Source organism: Anser cygnoides, chromosome 32 (genome assembly GCF_040182565.1).
Source record: "Anser cygnoides isolate HZ-2024a breed goose chromosome 32, Taihu_goose_T2T_genome, whole genome shotgun sequence".
NCBI classification, from domain to species: Eukaryota; Metazoa; Chordata; class Aves; order Anseriformes; family Anatidae; genus Anser; species Anser cygnoides.
The window spans coordinates 1,180,180-1,194,804 of NC_089904.1; the positions used below are offsets into that span (position 1 = coordinate 1,180,180).

Sequence of the window (14,625 nt, forward strand, 5' to 3'; positions counted from 1 at the left end):
GGGGGGGGGATAAGAGCAGAGAGAGGGGGCTCAGCGCCCCCAGCTTGGCGCTCCCTGCCTGCCCTGGGACGTGGTCCAGCCGAGGAGCAGAAGATTCGGAGCCAAGAGGGCAGTGGCAGGACCAACCAAGCTCCGTGGGACCAGAAATAAGACGCGGAACACATTTTGGGCACAGTTTGGCTCTTTTATGTCAGCTCCACGGTGCCCCTGAGCACCAGGCGCCCCGGTCTGCAGGACAAGGCTCAGCTCCAGCCGGTGCCATCAGAGCTGGGGATGGGGCCCGGGGAGGTGTCGCCCCCAGGGAGGCTGCAGGGGGGGTGCAGCGCCCTGATGCCGACGTGCGCAGGCCCTGGGGACGCGGCTCTTATGCTCGACGGCCAGCAGCGGGTTGGGCCTGCTGAGCACCTCGGGGCTGACGGAGAGCCCCTCCAGGTACTGCTGGAGCAGCCCCCGCAGCTGCTGGTTCTTGCGGCTCACGGCCGCCAGCTGCTGCGCCAGCGCCCGCTCCTCCAGCCTCACCTTGTTGAAGCGCTGCCAGAAGCGCTCCAGCCCCACGTAGTCCTGCAGGGCCTGGGAGAGAGGCAGGGAGAGAAGGGCAGGGGTCCCGGACCTGCCCGTGAGCGAGCCAGGCCGCCCCCAAGGGACCTCTGTCCCTCGTCCCCACTCCGCAGGGCCTCGGAGCCCAGCACGGCCTCCTCACCTGGGCCAGAGGCTCTGCGGGCTTCTCCTTGAGAACCCTGTCGGCGTCGAAAAGCTCCCCCTCTGCCAGCGAGGACAGGTAGAACGGCAGCACCTTCTCCGCCTCCGTCTCCAGCCTGCGGCCCATCTCGGCCAGCCGCAGGATGCGCTCTGCCTGCGAGGAGGAAGGAGAGAGAGGAGGCAGGGAGCGGGGACGGCTGTGCCCCGGGCTCCCCGGCACGCTGCGGGGGCAGGGGGCAGCGGGGACGGCCCCAGCCTCACCTTCCCCACAGCTTGCGCCACTGCCTTCAGGGTGGCGTCGCTCTGCGCCGTGAGCCTGGCCAGGCTGCCGTGGACCTTGGCCCAGGCTTGGTTCATCTGGCTCTTGAGCTCCTGGAGCTGCCCGAGCGCAGCCTCCTTCTCCTCCCGCGCGTGCCGGTTCTGCTCCTCGTTCTCCCGGAGCCGAGCCGCGAGCCGAGCCCTGGTGGCCGCCACCAGATCCTAGAGGCAGAGAAGCTGTGAGCAGGACAGGACAGGCTGTCCCTGCTCCTGGCGCCCCACCCGCACTTTGCCACCACCTGGAGTTTCTGTAGCTTCTTTGCCTGCATCTCGATCTCCCTGCAGCTCTTCGCGTCCTTCTGCTTCAGCCCCTCGAAGGTGATTTTCCAGTGCTCGGTGGCCTCAGTGTAGCTCTGTATGGCGGCATGGAACTGCTCCCAGAGCCCCTCCATCTTCCCACCCAGCTGCAGGCGGCTGTACTGCTTCTCCTGCAGGCTCTGGGGGGAGAGCGGTGGGTTCCCCTCAGCTGCCCGGGCCCCACTGTGTGCTCCCCAGCCCTAAAAGCCTCCTCAGCAGAGCCAGCTACTCGATGGGACGCTGAAGAGCCCAGCCAGTTCCCCGTACCTTGCTCTTTATGTCGTCCCGGGCGCTCTGGAAATTCGTCGTGGCCTCGTGGTCGTCCCTGGCGTAGTTCTGCTCCAGGGCCAGCACCACGTCCTGCAGGTAGCGGATTTCGTCTTCGTGCTGCTCCAGGATGGCCCTCCTGGGGAAATCGCCGGGGAGCTGCTGAGAGCAGCACGGGACAGAGGCGGGGACGTGCCAAGAGAAGCCGCAGCCGTCCGGATCGGGCCGGGAGCGGGCTCAGCACCAGGGCAGGCCACCCGACGGGTTCCGCCGCCGTCCCCCTCCCCATCCTCGCTACCTCTCTGTCTCAAATTCAGCCTTCAGGACCTGCAGCTGGGCATGGAACCCCTCCTCCAGGCAGGCCAGGCGGCTGCGCTGAAGCTGCAGCAGGCGGTCCACATTGCGCAGGTGGCTGCCGAGCGCCCGGGCGTGCTGCGCTTCCGCCTCCTCCACGTCCATGACCAGGGACTGCAGCGGGGGGGGTCACGCTGGGGATCCCGGCATGGCCCCCCCCCCCCCCCCCCCCCCGCCCACCAGCCTCTCGCTAACCTTGATGACGCTGTCCTTGCAGTCCAGCACCCGCGCGAAGGCCTGGCTCAGGACGGCGATGTCCTCGCGCAGCTCCTTCTCCTTGACCTCCCGCAGCGCCGCCCGCCACTGGGCGGTGAGCTTGTGGAGGCTCAGGGCGCTGCTGCGCTCCTCCTTGGCCAGCTTGTCCTGCGCGGGGGCTGTGAGCCGCAGACCCCCCCCCCGGAACCCCTCCTCCTCCTGGGACTCCCTGTGGACCCCCCCTGCCCCGGGATCCTCCCTGGGATCCCCTCTGGAACCACCCGGGATCCCCCCTGAGACCCCCCCTGGCACTCCCCACCCCGGGACCCCCCCTCGGGACCCCGCCTGGAACCCCCCGAGACCCCCCCGGACTCCCCCCGGGCCTCCCCCGGGACCCCCCCAGAACCCCCTTCCCCCCCCCCCCTCCCCGAGAGTCCGCCGGGACCCTCCGGACCCTCCCCGGGACCCCCCGGATCCCCCCGGATCCCCCCGGCCCCCCCCTCGGGACCCCCCCCGAGACGCCCCCGCGACCCTCCCCCGGATCACCCGGGACCCCCCCTGGATCCTCCGAGACCCCCCTCAAGGCCCCCCCCTCCCCACCTTCAGGAACCTGGCGAGCAGCTCCCCCCTCGCCTTGGCCGCCTCCTCCTCGGCCAGCGCCTGGCTGTGCAGCAGCAGGAGCCGGTCCTCCGCCGCCACCGGCGTGGTGCCCCCCCCCCCCCACCCCGCCGTCGTCCCGGTACCGGCTGCGACCTCCCAACACCCCAACGTCCCGCCGCCGGCGTCTCAACGGTCTCCTAGCAACCGCCACTTCCTGTCCGGCCCGGCCCCACTTCCGGCAGCGGGCGGAAGAGCGCCCCCTAGTTCGGAGGAGCGCCCTCGCAGCCCAAGGGGCGCGGCCACGCTGCCCGCCGACGCTTCGCTATTGGCCGGGGTACCGGGCGCCTCCACAGCGATTGGCTAGCGGGAGCAGCCGTGGGCGGGGCGCGGCGGGCGGCGGGATATATAAGGGCGCTGCGGCGGCTGGGCGCGGGGTTGGCGGGCGGGCGGGTGGAAGGGGAAGGTGTCGGTCGGGCTGCCGCCGCCATGCGGGAGCGGAGGCCGCCGGCAGCAGCACCGGCTCGGTGCAAGCTGGTGCTGGTGGGCGACGTACAGTGCGGCAAAACGGCCATGCTGCAGGTGCTGGCTAAGGACTGCTACCCCGAGGTGAGCTTACCGGGCACCGCTTACCGGGCACCGCTTACCGGGCACCGCTTACCGGGCACCGCTTACCGGGCACCGCTTACCGGGCGCTGACTCTCCCGGTGCTGTTGCAGACGTACGTGCCCACCGTGTTCGAGAACTACACGGCATGCCTGGTCAGCGAGGAGCAGCGGGTGGAGCTGAGCCTCTGGGACACCTCCGGTACCGGGAGGGGGCCGTCATGTACCGGGGGGGGGGGGGGGATAAATGCTCCTCCGGTACCGGGGAGCTGGGGCGCAGCGCGAGGCTGTGCGGTACCGGGGCGGGGGCAGCTCCGGCCCCGGGGGAGGCATTTGGGGGGGGGGGGGAAAGGCGATTTGGGGGCTGCGGGGGGGCCTGGTGGAGCCCTGCATGGCTTGGGAGCTTGGGGGGGCCGCAGAAGGGGCTGCGGCAGAGGCAGCCCCGCAGTGGGGATGCTGCGGTTGGGGGGGGTTGGCTGGGGGGTGCCCTAATTCTTGGGGCTAAGGGAGTTGGGGGGGGTCCCCCGGGGGCTGGCTCGGTGGGAGGGCACGGACATGGGCAGGGGGAAAGGCAGGGCTGGATCCTGTTCTGGAGGGTGCTGAGCACCCATCCGACCCCCCCCTCCAGGTCCAGACCCCCCCACACATCATCCCTGGGGGAACGGGGGGGGAATAACGGTGCGTCCCAGCATCGCCCTCCCCCTGGGCATCCCCAAAGAGTCCGGGGGGGGGCACAGGGCAGCCCTGCCCTGGTGCTGCAGTGTCCCCCCCCCCGGTTGAAGGGGGGGGTCCCCACCACCCGCCATCCCTGCGTTGCCATGGCGATGCGCTGGCGCAGCCTCTTTGCTATTCCGCGCACGGAGCGTCTGGGCTGCAAAACCCCTCCGAGGCCTTTTGGGGTCGGGTTGGGGGGGGGGCACCCGGGGGGGGGCACCCCGGCCTCCCCCATATCCCAAGGGAGCACCCTGCCACCCCTGCAGCCCCATCCCCCTGCTGTCCCCCGCATGGTGCCGGTGGCCTTGGCTCCCCAGAGACCCCGTGGGGGTGGCAGCCGCCCCCCCCCTGGTCCTGGCTGTCCCCCCCACCCCCGGCTGCTGCAGGGCCGTTATATAAATGCCGCGGGATCCGTTTGCTGCTGCCTCGTTAGGGGTGCTGGAGACTTTGGTAGGGTGTCCGAAGGGGGGAGCACCGGTGGCATTTTTTTTGGGGGGGGGGGAAACCCTCTAGGACTGCATGTGTCCCCCCTCCAGCTGCCCTATGCCCGGGGGTCCTGGCCCCTTGGGGGTGGGGGTGGCAGTGCGGTGACGCCCCCTTCTCCTCCCAGGTTCCCCCTACTATGACAACGTGCGTCCCCTCTGCTACAGCGACTCGGATGCCGTCCTGCTCTGCTTCGACATCAGCCGCCCCGAAACCCTGGACAGCGCATCCAAGAAGGTGGGGGGGGGGGGGGGGAGGCACCTGGTCCCCGTACGTGCGTTCTTCCTCCCCTTCCCCGTGGCCCAGAAAATTGGGGGGGTGGCATTTTGGGGACCCCAGGGTTCCCTCAACTGATGCCAGCTTCGTGCCCGCAGTGGAAGACGGAGATCCTGGATTACTGCCCCACCACGCGGGTGCTGCTCATCGGCTGCAAGACAGACCTGCGGACGGACCTGAGCACGCTGATGGAGCTCTCCCATCAGAAGCAGGCACCCATCTCCTACGAGCAGGTCGGGGGGGGGGGGGGGGGCGCTGGGATGGGGGTCCGGAGGGTGGTTTTGGGGTGCTGTGCTGGCCTGACGCCGTGTTGTGCTGCAGGGCTGTGCCATGGCCAGGCAGCTGGGAGCCGAGAGCTACCTGGAGTGCTCGGCCTTCACCTCGGAGAAGAGCGTCCACAGCATCTTCCGGACCGTGTCCGGCATCTGCCTCAGCAAAGCCCCCCCGCAGCCCCCCAAAAGCCCCGCGCGCAGCCTCTCCAAGAGACTCCTGCACCTGCCCAGCCGCTCCGAGCTCATCTCCTCCGCCTTCAAGAAGGAGAAGGCAAAAAGCTGCTCCGTCATGTGAGGGGGGGGGGGGAGGATAGGGATGCCTTCCCCCCCCCCCCCCTCCGCCAAGCCCCCAGTTCCTGGGACAGGCTGGGGGCCAGATGGGGCTGCGGTGCCCCCCCCGCAAGGAGGATGGGGTGCTCGCCGCCCTCCCATCACACCGCTTCCCCCACCAGTGCGTGCTGGGGCCCGGGGCTGGGGGGCAGCCCCCCCGGAGCTGCTGTGTGTGTGTTGGGGGGGGGGGGGACAACACCTGGGGAGGGACCTTGCTCGGTGGCTGCTCCCGAGCCCCCGGCCCAGCGGGATTCATCCACGGACTCATCCTTTTTCTTTGAATGCCCAGTTGGTGTCCGGCTCTGCCCCATCCCTCATCTGCTGCTTGGCCCCGGGATGCCTCGGGGTGCCCCCCCCCCCCCCCCCTCCAAGCCCCGGTGGGGAGCGGGGCTCCGGGGAGGGGGCGGCTGTTTTATAGACTGTCTCTTGGGGTGACTCTGTTCAATGTTCAGTGTTATTAAAAAGCTTATTTATTATTGGAAAAATATAACAACTACCCACGTGCAGCAGGTGCCTGGTGCTGTGTTTGGGGGGGGGGGGGGGGGGTTCAGCCCTGGCACTCCCCAGGGCAGGGTCCTTCCTGGGGTGCCACACCTCACGGTGCCAGCAGGGAAAGGTGACGTGATGCCAGCAGCTGGCTGCGCTGTCACCCGTGGGTGGTGGTGTAGTGTGACCCGGGGTAAAGTCCCTGGGGTGGGGTGGGAGTCCTGGAGCTGTGTGCCCCCCCGGGGGTGGGCTAGGGCTCTGCCTGTGTGCTGTGGGGCAGCCTCGGGTACCCCATAAGGGTCCCTACGGGGGTCTCCTGCTGCCCCCAGCCCCTCCTGGCTGTACCTGGTTCCCCAGCAAGGGGACAGCTTGGGGATGGGGAGGTGACGGTGGGGGGGTAATTGTAGGGGAAGGGGATTGGGGACAGATGCTCTGCTGGTTGTGGGGCTCTTGCACGGAGCAGTGGGGTGTTGGGGGGGTGTCTCGCAACTGAAGGATTCGCAGCAGCGGCTTTGTGGGATTCTATAATACCAAAGGACACGGAGGCTTTTTTTCTTTATTTTTTTTCCCTTATTATAAATCATTACTACTAAAACCAGTATTTAGTTATGATTATTTACTTGTAGCAGCGGGTTCCCAGCCCAGCACACATCCTGCTCTGTCTGGGTCTTCTGCCACCACCGGGAAGGCGTGTAAAGTCCCGCGTTCGTAAAAAGCCACCCAACAATTCGGCCTTCCTGCCCAGGGGTTAGACACTTGGTGCTTATTACGTTGCCCTGTGGCGATGGCTGCGTAGAAAGCTAAAATATTAAATTTTTAAGGTGAAAGTGTCTGGGGAGCAAGGCGTGCCGTGGTGCAGGCACCTGCCCGCTGCGGCAGGAGGCTCTTGGAGGCAGCTGAGCTGCAAAGCCGGAGGCTCCCCGGCGCTGAGCCGCTCGTCACCAGCTTTGCCAGGAGTCATTGCGCTGTTGGCAGCCAGCACCGCAGGTTGGAAGAACAATGGAATTTTATTAGGCCTGTTTGGCTTAATCGGATTGTCCAGAAGAGATTGAGATCTATACATGCATATATGTTGTCAGGTCTGCGTATTCCCCTGTTATTATTAGTGCTTGGCCAGCCGTTACTCTGTAGAGTACGGTGTGTAGGACCAGGATGAGTGAAATTACAGTATCTTTGGTAATTCATATTATTAACAACTCAATCTAAGGTTCCAGAATTCCAGACCGTCAAAAACATCATCACTTGTAATTGCTGATTCATTATTACAGGTCCACGAGGTTTCTAGGTCAGAATCGTCACAAGCTCCTGTTCTGGTGTTACATTTTAATTGAAACCGTGCTTGGGTTCGATTGTAACGCAAAGCATAATTATGATCGCTTGTAATCCCCGCACAGGTTGAAGTTGAGCCCTGGGGCACCCTAATGAGCTACAGGGTCTCTGTCACACAAATGTGCTTTAAAAGGTTGTCAATAATTTGTGGGACTGGGGCTCGGTGTGCCAGATTCGGCCGGCACCAAGGTGGTCAGGGGCCAGGTTCTGCCAAACCCCTGAATTCTGCCTCCAGTGACTGAGGGTGCTGTAAGCAATACCGACCATCTCGTTTGTTATCTGCTTAAGAAATTGTAATTGTGAGTTGAATAACACAATCGCTATTCCAACCCTGTAATAAGGGAGCGAGTGTTATGGCAGTTGCTAAATATGACCCTATTTAAGATGGAATCTTATATAACGATCTGGTCCTGTAACGTATGCATGGTAAAAGCCAATCTCTCTTGATCCTTAAGCTGTAACCGCATCACAGAAAACATCTTTTATGCCCAGAGCAGTCATCCACAGAGGGACTGCTTCCTCTGTAGTGGAAACAGGACCTGAGGACCTGTGATGGCTGGGATTCAGCACCTCGGGATCCAGGGCTGCACCCCGGCTGCGATCACGCACCACCAGGCACTGGGTGCCGTCAGGCTCAGGGCGAGTTTCACGGGAATTAGTTTTCTGAATAAAACCCTGATGTTTTAAATCCGAAACAACAGCGGCTACACCCAGGGAAGGAAGCTTCAGGGCTCAATCGATACCGGACGAGTCCCGACCCTGCTGGGGTGGTTTAGGGGCGGCCTGAGCAGACGGCAGCAGAGCCCTCGCTCGGTGCCTCACCCACAGGGACTGCGGGGGCCCGAACCAGAGGGTTTGGCGATGGAGGGCTTGGGATTTTGCTCTCCCTGCCTCACAGCACAAAGCTGTGGCCTCACGGCCTCCCTGAACCAGGGGCAGCGGCACCCCGGGGTGCCGGCCTCTTCGTCCTTGCAGTGGGGGCAGCAGCACCCCAGGGTGCCGGCCGCTGCCCCCCCCCAGCACCCAGAGCTCGGCCTTCAGCTCCATGCCTCTGTCCCGTGCCCTCCCTGGTGCTCAGCACCAACGCTGAGGCTCCCCTGCCCGTGAGAAGGGACCGCGTTCACCAGTTCCCACCAGTGCTATGTGAGACTTTTATTAAGTGGTAAAATAATCAATGTGAGGCTTTTATTAAGTGGTAAAATAATCAATGTGCTTTTATTAAGTAAAATAATCAATGTGAGGCTTTTACTAAGTGATAAAACAATAGATGTCAGACTTATATTAAGTGATAAAATAGCCAATGTGAGACTCCGATTAATTAATTGATAAAATAATCAATGTGAGGCTTTTATTAAGTGATAAAATAATCAACGTGAGGCTTTTATTAATTGATAAAATAATCAATGTGAGGCTTTTATTAATTAATTGATAAAATAATAAATGTGAGACTTTTATTAGTTGATGAAACAATCAATGTGAGACTTTTAAGTGACAAAATAATCAACGTGAGACTTTTATTAGTTGATAAAACAATCAATGTAAGACATTAATTGATAAAACAATGTGAGACTTTTATTAAGTGATAATCAATGCGAGACTTACTAAGTGATAAATCAATGTGAGACATATTAAGTGATAAAATAGCCAATGTGAGACTTCGATTAATCAATTGATAAAATAATCAATGTGAGGCTTTTATTAATTGATAAAACAATCAATTGGACGGATTCGGGCTGCTTAGGAAGGGCCGCCGGGGGATCCCTGGGCCAGCGCAAGGCCGGACTAGGCCCGAGGGCACCCCGGGAGCCCCGGTCCCACCGGAGCCCAGGCGAGTGCCCCGCTCCCGTGTGCCGGGGTCCCCGCGCCACGCCGGGCGCTCCCCGGGGGGGTCTCGTCGGCCCCTGCCCGGTGCCGGCCTCCCTCGGAACACCGGGCCCAAAGCCGACGGGAACGGGGAGGCCGCGGGGGCTGCTGGGAGTTGTAGTCCCTTTGCGGGGGGTTTGCTGCGTGGGCTGCTGGGAGTTGCAGTCCCCGGGACTCGCCTTCCCGGCGTGCCCCGCGGCGCCCGGCGGCTATGGCGGCGGTGGCTGCGCGGCGGAGTTGAGGCCTGCGGCGGTGAGACGGGGCCGGGGCTGGCGGAGGGGGGGGGCGGGACCCGCAGGAAGACCCCGGGGATCCTCCCGGGACCGGGGGGGGCCTGCAGGGCCCTGCCGCTGCCTCCCCCCGAGCTGGGCTCGCAGGCAGGGCCCGGCCCCCTTGTGCCCTCCCCGGTCCCCGGTGCCGTCCCCTGTTCCGGTCTCCCCCCCCCGGCCCCCGGTTGTCCCCCCGACCCCCGGTTCTGCCCGGTGCCCCCCCCCCCCCCCCCCGGCGGTCCCCGCTGAGCCCCCGTCCCGCAGATGGCTGGAGAACTGGCGGACAAGAAGGACCGGGACGCGTCGCCCGTCAAGGAGGAGAGGAAACGCTCCCGTTCCCCGGACAGGGACCGCGACCGGGACAGGGACCGCGACCGGGACCGCAAGGGGTCCCCCGGCAAGGACAGGAAGCGGCACCGGTCCCGGGATAGGAGGCGAGGCAGCCGCTCCCGCTCCCGGTCCCGCTCCAAGTCGGTAGATAGGTGAGCCCCGCGGGACTCTTGGCGAGCCGTTCTCCCCCCCTGGGGGCCCGTGGAAGCCCCGGGAGGAGCTGAGGAGGTGGACGCGGGGGCCACACCGTCACCGTCCCCGTCCCCTTCCGCAGGGACCGCCGGCACAAAGACCGAGATCGAGACCGGGGCAAGAAGGACCGGGACCGGGAGAAGGATGGGCACCGGCGGGACAAGGACAGGAAGAGATCCAGGTGAGCGTCCTCTCGCCTCGGGGTGGCTGCGGCCCCGCTTTGCTGCGGTGTGGCAGCGTCCCGGGCTCTGCTCGGGGGGGATTCCCCCCGTCGGAGGGGTCGGGGTGGGCCAGGGGCTGCGTTCGGTGCCTAATTTTCCCCCTGTTTTGCTGGGAAGCTTGTCCCCAAGCAGGGGCAAGGACTCGAAGTCCCGGAAGGAGCGGGACTCGCGGAAAGCGGAGGAAGAGGAGGAGAATGCGCTGAAGAAGGAGAAGGTGAGGAGTGGGGTCTCGGTTCGCAGCTCCTGCAGCGCTCAGGGTGCCTCTGCTGAACCAAACGCCCCCCCCCCGGGGGCTGTTAACGGTCTGGCCCCACGTTGGCAGGCCCAGCCCCTGTCCTTGGAGGAGCTGCTGGCGAAGAAGAAAGCTGAAGAGGAGGCAGAAGCTAAGGTAGGAGGGGGAGTCCTCCCTTCCTGCAGAGTCCCGGCCGTGGCAGCTGTGCCAGGCCGGGTGGCTGGAGTGGGGCATTGTGTCCTGGGGTGGCCGGGCCAGGTTTGAGCCTTCTTTTTCCTGCCGCAGCCCAAGTTCCTGTCCAAGGCAGAGCGGGAGGCAGAGGCTTTGCGGCGGCGGCAGCAGGAGGTGGAGGAGCGGCAGCGGCTGCTGGAGGAGGAGAGGAAGAAAAGGAAGCAGTTCCAGGAAATGGGGAGGAAGATGCTAGGTAAGGTGTCGTCCCTGCCTGGGTGTGAGGGGCTGTGGTGGGACCCCCCGGAGCCTCCCAGCCTCGCCGTGGGGTGCTGGGGCTCTTCTGAGGTCCTTCCCCTGCTCCCCAGAAGACCCCCAGGAGCGTGAGCGCAGGGAGCGCCGGGAGCGCATGGAGCGGGAGACCAACGGCACGGAGGACGAGGAGGGCAGGCAGAAGATTCGGGAGGAGAAAGACAAGAGCAAAGAGCTCCACGCCATCAAGGTGCTGCTGGGGGCCGGCCTCGGGGGCACCGGGGTGGGGGCTGGAATGCTTGGGCTCGTGCCCTGCTGATGCTCTGCTGCCCGCAGGAGCGCTACCTGGGAGGGGTGAAGAAACGGAGACGCACCCGGCACCTGAATGACCGCAAGTTTGTCTTTGAGTGGGATGCATCAGAGGACACGTCCATTGACTACAACCCGCTGTGAGGGCCTGGGGGTGCCCCGGGGGGGGTGCTGGGGTGCCCTGGGGGGGTGCTGGGCAGCACCAGCCCTCCCGCTGACACTCCTGCCCTACCCTAGGTACAAGGAACGGCACCAAGTGCAGCTGCTGGGCCGGGGATTCATCGCGGGGATCGACCTGAAGCAGCAGAAAAGGGAGCAGTCGCGTTTCTACGGGGACCTGATGGAAAAGAGGCGAACGCTGGAGGAGAAGGAGCAAGAGGAGTGAGTGCGCTTAGCTGGGGGGGAGAAGCTGGGAGGGCGCAGAGCTAGGGGGTGGCACCGGGCTGCAGCGTGTCCTCTTATAGGTGGAGGGACAAATCCCATGTCCCCAGAGGCGTGGGGTGAACCCTGTCCCCTTCCTCACCCCCACTCAGGGCCAGGCTGCGGAAGCTGCGGAAGAAGGAGGCCAAGCAGCGCTGGGATGACCGCCACTGGTCCCAGAAGAAGCTGGACGAGATGACAGACAGGGACTGGCGCATTTTCCGTGAGGACTACAGCATCACCACCAAAGGGGGCAAGATCCCCAACCCCATCCGCTCCTGGAAGGACTCATCCCTGCCCCCCCACATCCTGGAGGTCATCGACAAGTGCGGCTACAAGGTGGGCACGGGGAGCAGGGGCTGCTGCTGGCAGACCCAGGCGGCCCTCGTGGGGAGCTGGCTCTAGGGATCGGTGCTCCTGGCTCTTTTTTTTTTGGGGGTGATCCGTGCGAGGGGGAAGTTCTGCTCCCAAACCCGCCTCTCTCCTCGCCAGGAGCCCACCCCGATCCAGCGCCAGGCGATCCCCATCGGCCTGCAGAACCGCGACATCATCGGCGTGGCTGAGACGGGCAGCGGCAAAACGGCCGCTTTCCTCATCCCCCTGCTCGTCTGGATCACGACCCTGCCCAAAATCGACCGGTAAGTGGGACGGGGCCCGGGGACGAGGTGGGACGGGGCACGGGGACGCTGCGGAGAGGGGCAGTGCATCCCCATGGGCGACGTGGCTGTATCCTTCCCGCTTGCAGGATCGAGGAGTCGGACCAGGGTCCCTACGCCATCATCTTGGCCCCTACTCGAGAGCTGGCCCAGCAGATCGAGGAGGAAACCATCAAGTTTGGGAAGCCGCTGGGCATCCGCACGGTGGCCGTGATCGGAGGAATCTCCCGCGAGGACCAAGGCTTCCGGCTGCGCATGGGCTGCGAGGTGAGGGTCAGGAAGCCCTGGAGGGCCCTGCGGTGGAGTCTTGGGGGCACCGCCAGCCCCCCAGTAGGGGCCAGGTCCCGACCGGGCCGCAGCCGTCAACCCTCTCTCCCCCAGATCGTCATCGCCACGCCGGGGCGTCTCATTGACGTGCTGGAGAACCGCTACCTGGTGCTGAGCCGCTGCACCTACGTGGTGCTGGACGAGGCGGACCGCATGATCGATATGGGCTTCGAGCCCGACGTGCAGAAGATCCTGGAGCACATGCCCGTCACCAACCAAAAACCCGACACGGACGAGGCCGAGGACCCCGAGAAGATGCTGGCGAACTTCGAGTCGGGGAAGCACAAGTACAGGCAGGTGGGTGCGGGCAGGAGCCTGGGGCAGACTTTGGGGGTGCTGCCTCCAGGCTGGGGGGGGGGGGGGGGGGGGGGCGCGTAGCGGAGAAGGGACAATTTTGGGGCTTTGGGGAACAGGACGAGAGAGCGGGGGCCGCGTTCCCACCCCGAGGGGTCGCTGCTCACTGCTCCCTTCCCTCGCAGACCGTCATGTTCACGGCCACTATGCCGCCGGCGGTGGAGCGCCTGGCCCGCAGCTACCTCCGCCGTCCGGCTGTGGTCTACATCGGCTCCGCCGGCAAGCCGCACGAGCGGGTGGAGCAGAAGGTCTTCCTCATGTCGGAGTCGGAGAAGAGGTGCGGAGAGGAGGGGTCTCAGGGTGGGCGGGGGCGTTTGGGGGCGAGGGAGCTCCATGGGGGGGGGGGGGGTGCGACCCTGGAGAACGGAATGGCTCCCGCGGGGCACTGCGGCTTCTCCCCCCTTGCCTAACTCTCCTCCTCCCAACAGGAAGAAGCTGTTAGCCATTCTGGAGCAGGGCTTCGACCCGCCCATTATCATTTTTGTCAACCAGAAGAAGGGCTGCGATGTGCTGGCGAAGTCGCTGGAGAAGATGGGGGTGAGTGTGGGCCGGAGCCTCGCGCTGCAGCGGCCGTTTGGCGTCCCAGAGTCCGTGTCTCTCTCTCTCTCTCTCTCTCTCTCTCTCCATCCCTCAACCAGAAGCTTTTGCATTTTGCGGTGCTGCCCCCAGGCCCCACAGGTCCCAGTAATTTGTCCTGGGGCCAAATCGTCACAGGGATTTGATCCGTCCTGTCCCTGGTGTCACCGTGTGGTCCTCCACGCCGTGGCAGAGCCATGGGAGCGCGGAGACCCCCGCGGCTCCCCTCCGGTCCGCCCAGGCTCCATTTCCCCCCCCCCCGCTGACCCCCCTCTCGTCCTGCAGTACAACGCCTGCACCCTGCACGGCGGCAAAGGCCAGGAGCAGCGAGAGTTCGCCCTCTCCAACCTGAAGGCTGGGGCCAAGGACATCCTGGTGGCCACGGACGTGGCCGGCCGCGGTATCGACATCCACGACGTCTCCATGGTCGTCAACTACGACATGGCCAAGAACATCGAGGGTGAGTCGGGGGTCTGGGTTTGGCTAGGACGGTTAATTTTTTTGGGGGGGAGTGGGGGTGCACAGGGTGGGGTGGCCCTGCCTGACTCCCCCGCCCCCTGCAGATTACATCCACCGCATCGGGCGGACGGGCCGCGCGGGGAAGAGCGGCGTGGCCATCACCTTCCTCACCAAGGAGGACTCCACCGTCTTCTACGACCTGAAGCAGGCCATCCTGGAGAGCCCCGTGTCCTCCTGCCCCCCCGAGCTGGCCAACCACCCTGACGCCCAGCACAAGCCTGGCACCATCCTCACCAAGAAGAGGCGGGAGGAGACCATCTTCGCCTGAGGCCCCAGGGACGGCGTCCGCCTCTCGGCCACCGCTCTGGGGACAGGAGGACCACCGAGGGCTGCCGGGACTTTGCTGGCTGCTCCTTCCCCCGAGCCCCTGGCCCCAGTGCAGCCAGGACTGCTGACAGCAGGGACTGGGGCCGGGACTGCCCCAAAACGGCCCCTGTGCGCTCCTGGTCCCTCTCCCTGCGTTCACCGGGGACTCGTGGAGCTGCCGGAGGCTGTTTGGGGGCAGGTTCCTCCCTGCCCCCCTGCTGCCCGGGCAGGGCCGGGGCGGGGTTCCTTGCGCTGATTTGTAGGCAGGGCTGTCCCTGGAGCTGTGTCCCTTTCATCCCTTTTTTAGCTAAAACTCCAAGCTGCAGGAATAAACCTGCAGCAGCCTTGCCAGATGTCGCCTCCCCGTGCTGTCCGTTCCTGTGGCGCCGCCTCGTGTCCCTGGGTGGCA

At 64.8% G+C, this 14,625-nt stretch overlaps 3 protein-coding genes across 5 annotated transcripts; 2 read left to right on the forward strand and 1 right to left on the reverse strand.

Moving 5' to 3' along the window:
• Nucleotides 1-170: 170 nt before the first annotated feature.
• On the reverse strand, nucleotides 171-2,947 carry CCDC65 (coiled-coil domain containing 65). Of its 2 annotated transcripts, none has more exons than XM_066985390.1 (8): nucleotides 2,741-2,947; nucleotides 2,131-2,298; nucleotides 1,880-2,049; nucleotides 1,582-1,720; nucleotides 1,257-1,454; nucleotides 961-1,179; nucleotides 701-853; nucleotides 171-570 (listed from the first exon to the last, which is right to left on the reverse strand). In XM_066985390.1, the coding sequence occupies exons 3-8, from the start codon at nucleotides 2,038-2,040 to the stop codon at nucleotides 262-264; spliced, it is 1,179 nt and encodes a 392-aa protein (XP_066841491.1). In that variant the 5' UTR covers nucleotides 2,041-2,049; nucleotides 2,131-2,298; nucleotides 2,741-2,947; the 3' UTR covers nucleotides 171-261. The 2 variants fall into 2 exon arrangements, with proteins under 2 accessions (XP_066841491.1, XP_066841490.1); XM_066985389.1 differs by having other exon boundaries at nucleotides 2,731-2,762.
• Nucleotides 2,948-3,187: 240 nt separating this feature from the next.
• Nucleotides 3,188-5,913, forward strand: RND1 (Rho family GTPase 1). The gene is made up of 5 exons (XM_048055981.2): nucleotides 3,188-3,336; nucleotides 3,447-3,534; nucleotides 4,657-4,766; nucleotides 4,904-5,038; nucleotides 5,127-5,913. The coding sequence occupies exons 1-5, from the start codon at nucleotides 3,217-3,219 to the stop codon at nucleotides 5,370-5,372; spliced, it is 699 nt and encodes a 232-aa protein (XP_047911938.1). The 5' UTR covers nucleotides 3,188-3,216; the 3' UTR covers nucleotides 5,373-5,913.
• Nucleotides 5,914-9,215: 3,302 nt separating this feature from the next.
• On the forward strand, nucleotides 9,216-14,569 carry DDX23 (DEAD-box helicase 23). 2 transcript variants are annotated; one of them, XM_048055979.2, is made up of 17 exons: nucleotides 9,216-9,337; nucleotides 9,619-9,836; nucleotides 9,959-10,057; nucleotides 10,215-10,311; nucleotides 10,420-10,485; nucleotides 10,615-10,753; nucleotides 10,866-10,999; nucleotides 11,086-11,198; nucleotides 11,296-11,439; nucleotides 11,592-11,817; nucleotides 11,971-12,116; nucleotides 12,224-12,401; nucleotides 12,516-12,758; nucleotides 12,941-13,092; nucleotides 13,244-13,352; nucleotides 13,677-13,851; nucleotides 13,955-14,569. In XM_048055979.2, the coding sequence occupies exons 2-17, from the start codon at nucleotides 9,619-9,621 to the stop codon at nucleotides 14,176-14,178; spliced, it is 2,463 nt and encodes an 820-aa protein (XP_047911936.2). In that variant the 5' UTR covers nucleotides 9,216-9,337; the 3' UTR covers nucleotides 14,179-14,569. The 2 variants fall into 2 exon arrangements, with proteins under 2 accessions (XP_047911936.2, XP_047911937.2); XM_048055980.2 differs by having other exon boundaries at nucleotides 10,869-10,999.
• Nucleotides 14,570-14,625: the final 56 nt, after the last annotated feature.

Excerpts from the sequence above, each read along its gene's own strand:
- CCDC65 (XM_066985390.1), bottom strand. The coding sequence starts at position 2,040 with ATGGACGTGGAGGAGGCGGAAGCGCAGCACGCCCGGGCGCTCGGCAGC. Across the intron at positions 1,180-1,256 it reads AGAAGCTACAGAAACTCCAG|GATCTGGTGGCGGCCACCAG; the intron begins GTGGTGGCAAAG and ends CTCTGCCTCTAG. Across the intron at positions 854-960 it reads TGGCGCAAGCTGTGGGGAAG|GCAGAGCGCATCCTGCGGCT; the intron begins GTGAGGCTGGGG and ends TCCTCCTCGCAG.
- RND1 (XM_048055981.2), top strand. The coding sequence starts at position 3,217 with ATGCGGGAGCGGAGGCCGCCGGCAGCAGCACCGGCTCGGTGCAAGCTG. Across the intron at positions 3,535-4,656 it reads GAGCCTCTGGGACACCTCCG|GTTCCCCCTACTATGACAAC; the intron begins GTACCGGGAGGG and ends TTCTCCTCCCAG. Across the intron at positions 5,039-5,126 it reads CACCCATCTCCTACGAGCAG|GGCTGTGCCATGGCCAGGCA; the intron begins GTCGGGGGGGGG and ends GTTGTGCTGCAG.
- DDX23 (XM_048055979.2), top strand. The coding sequence starts at position 9,619 with ATGGCTGGAGAACTGGCGGACAAGAAGGACCGGGACGCGTCGCCCGTC. Across the intron at positions 11,440-11,591 it reads GAGGAGAAGGAGCAAGAGGA|GGCCAGGCTGCGGAAGCTGC; the intron begins GTGAGTGCGCTT and ends ACCCCCACTCAG. Across the intron at positions 13,852-13,954 it reads CATGGCCAAGAACATCGAGG|ATTACATCCACCGCATCGGG; the intron begins GTGAGTCGGGGG and ends CGCCCCCTGCAG.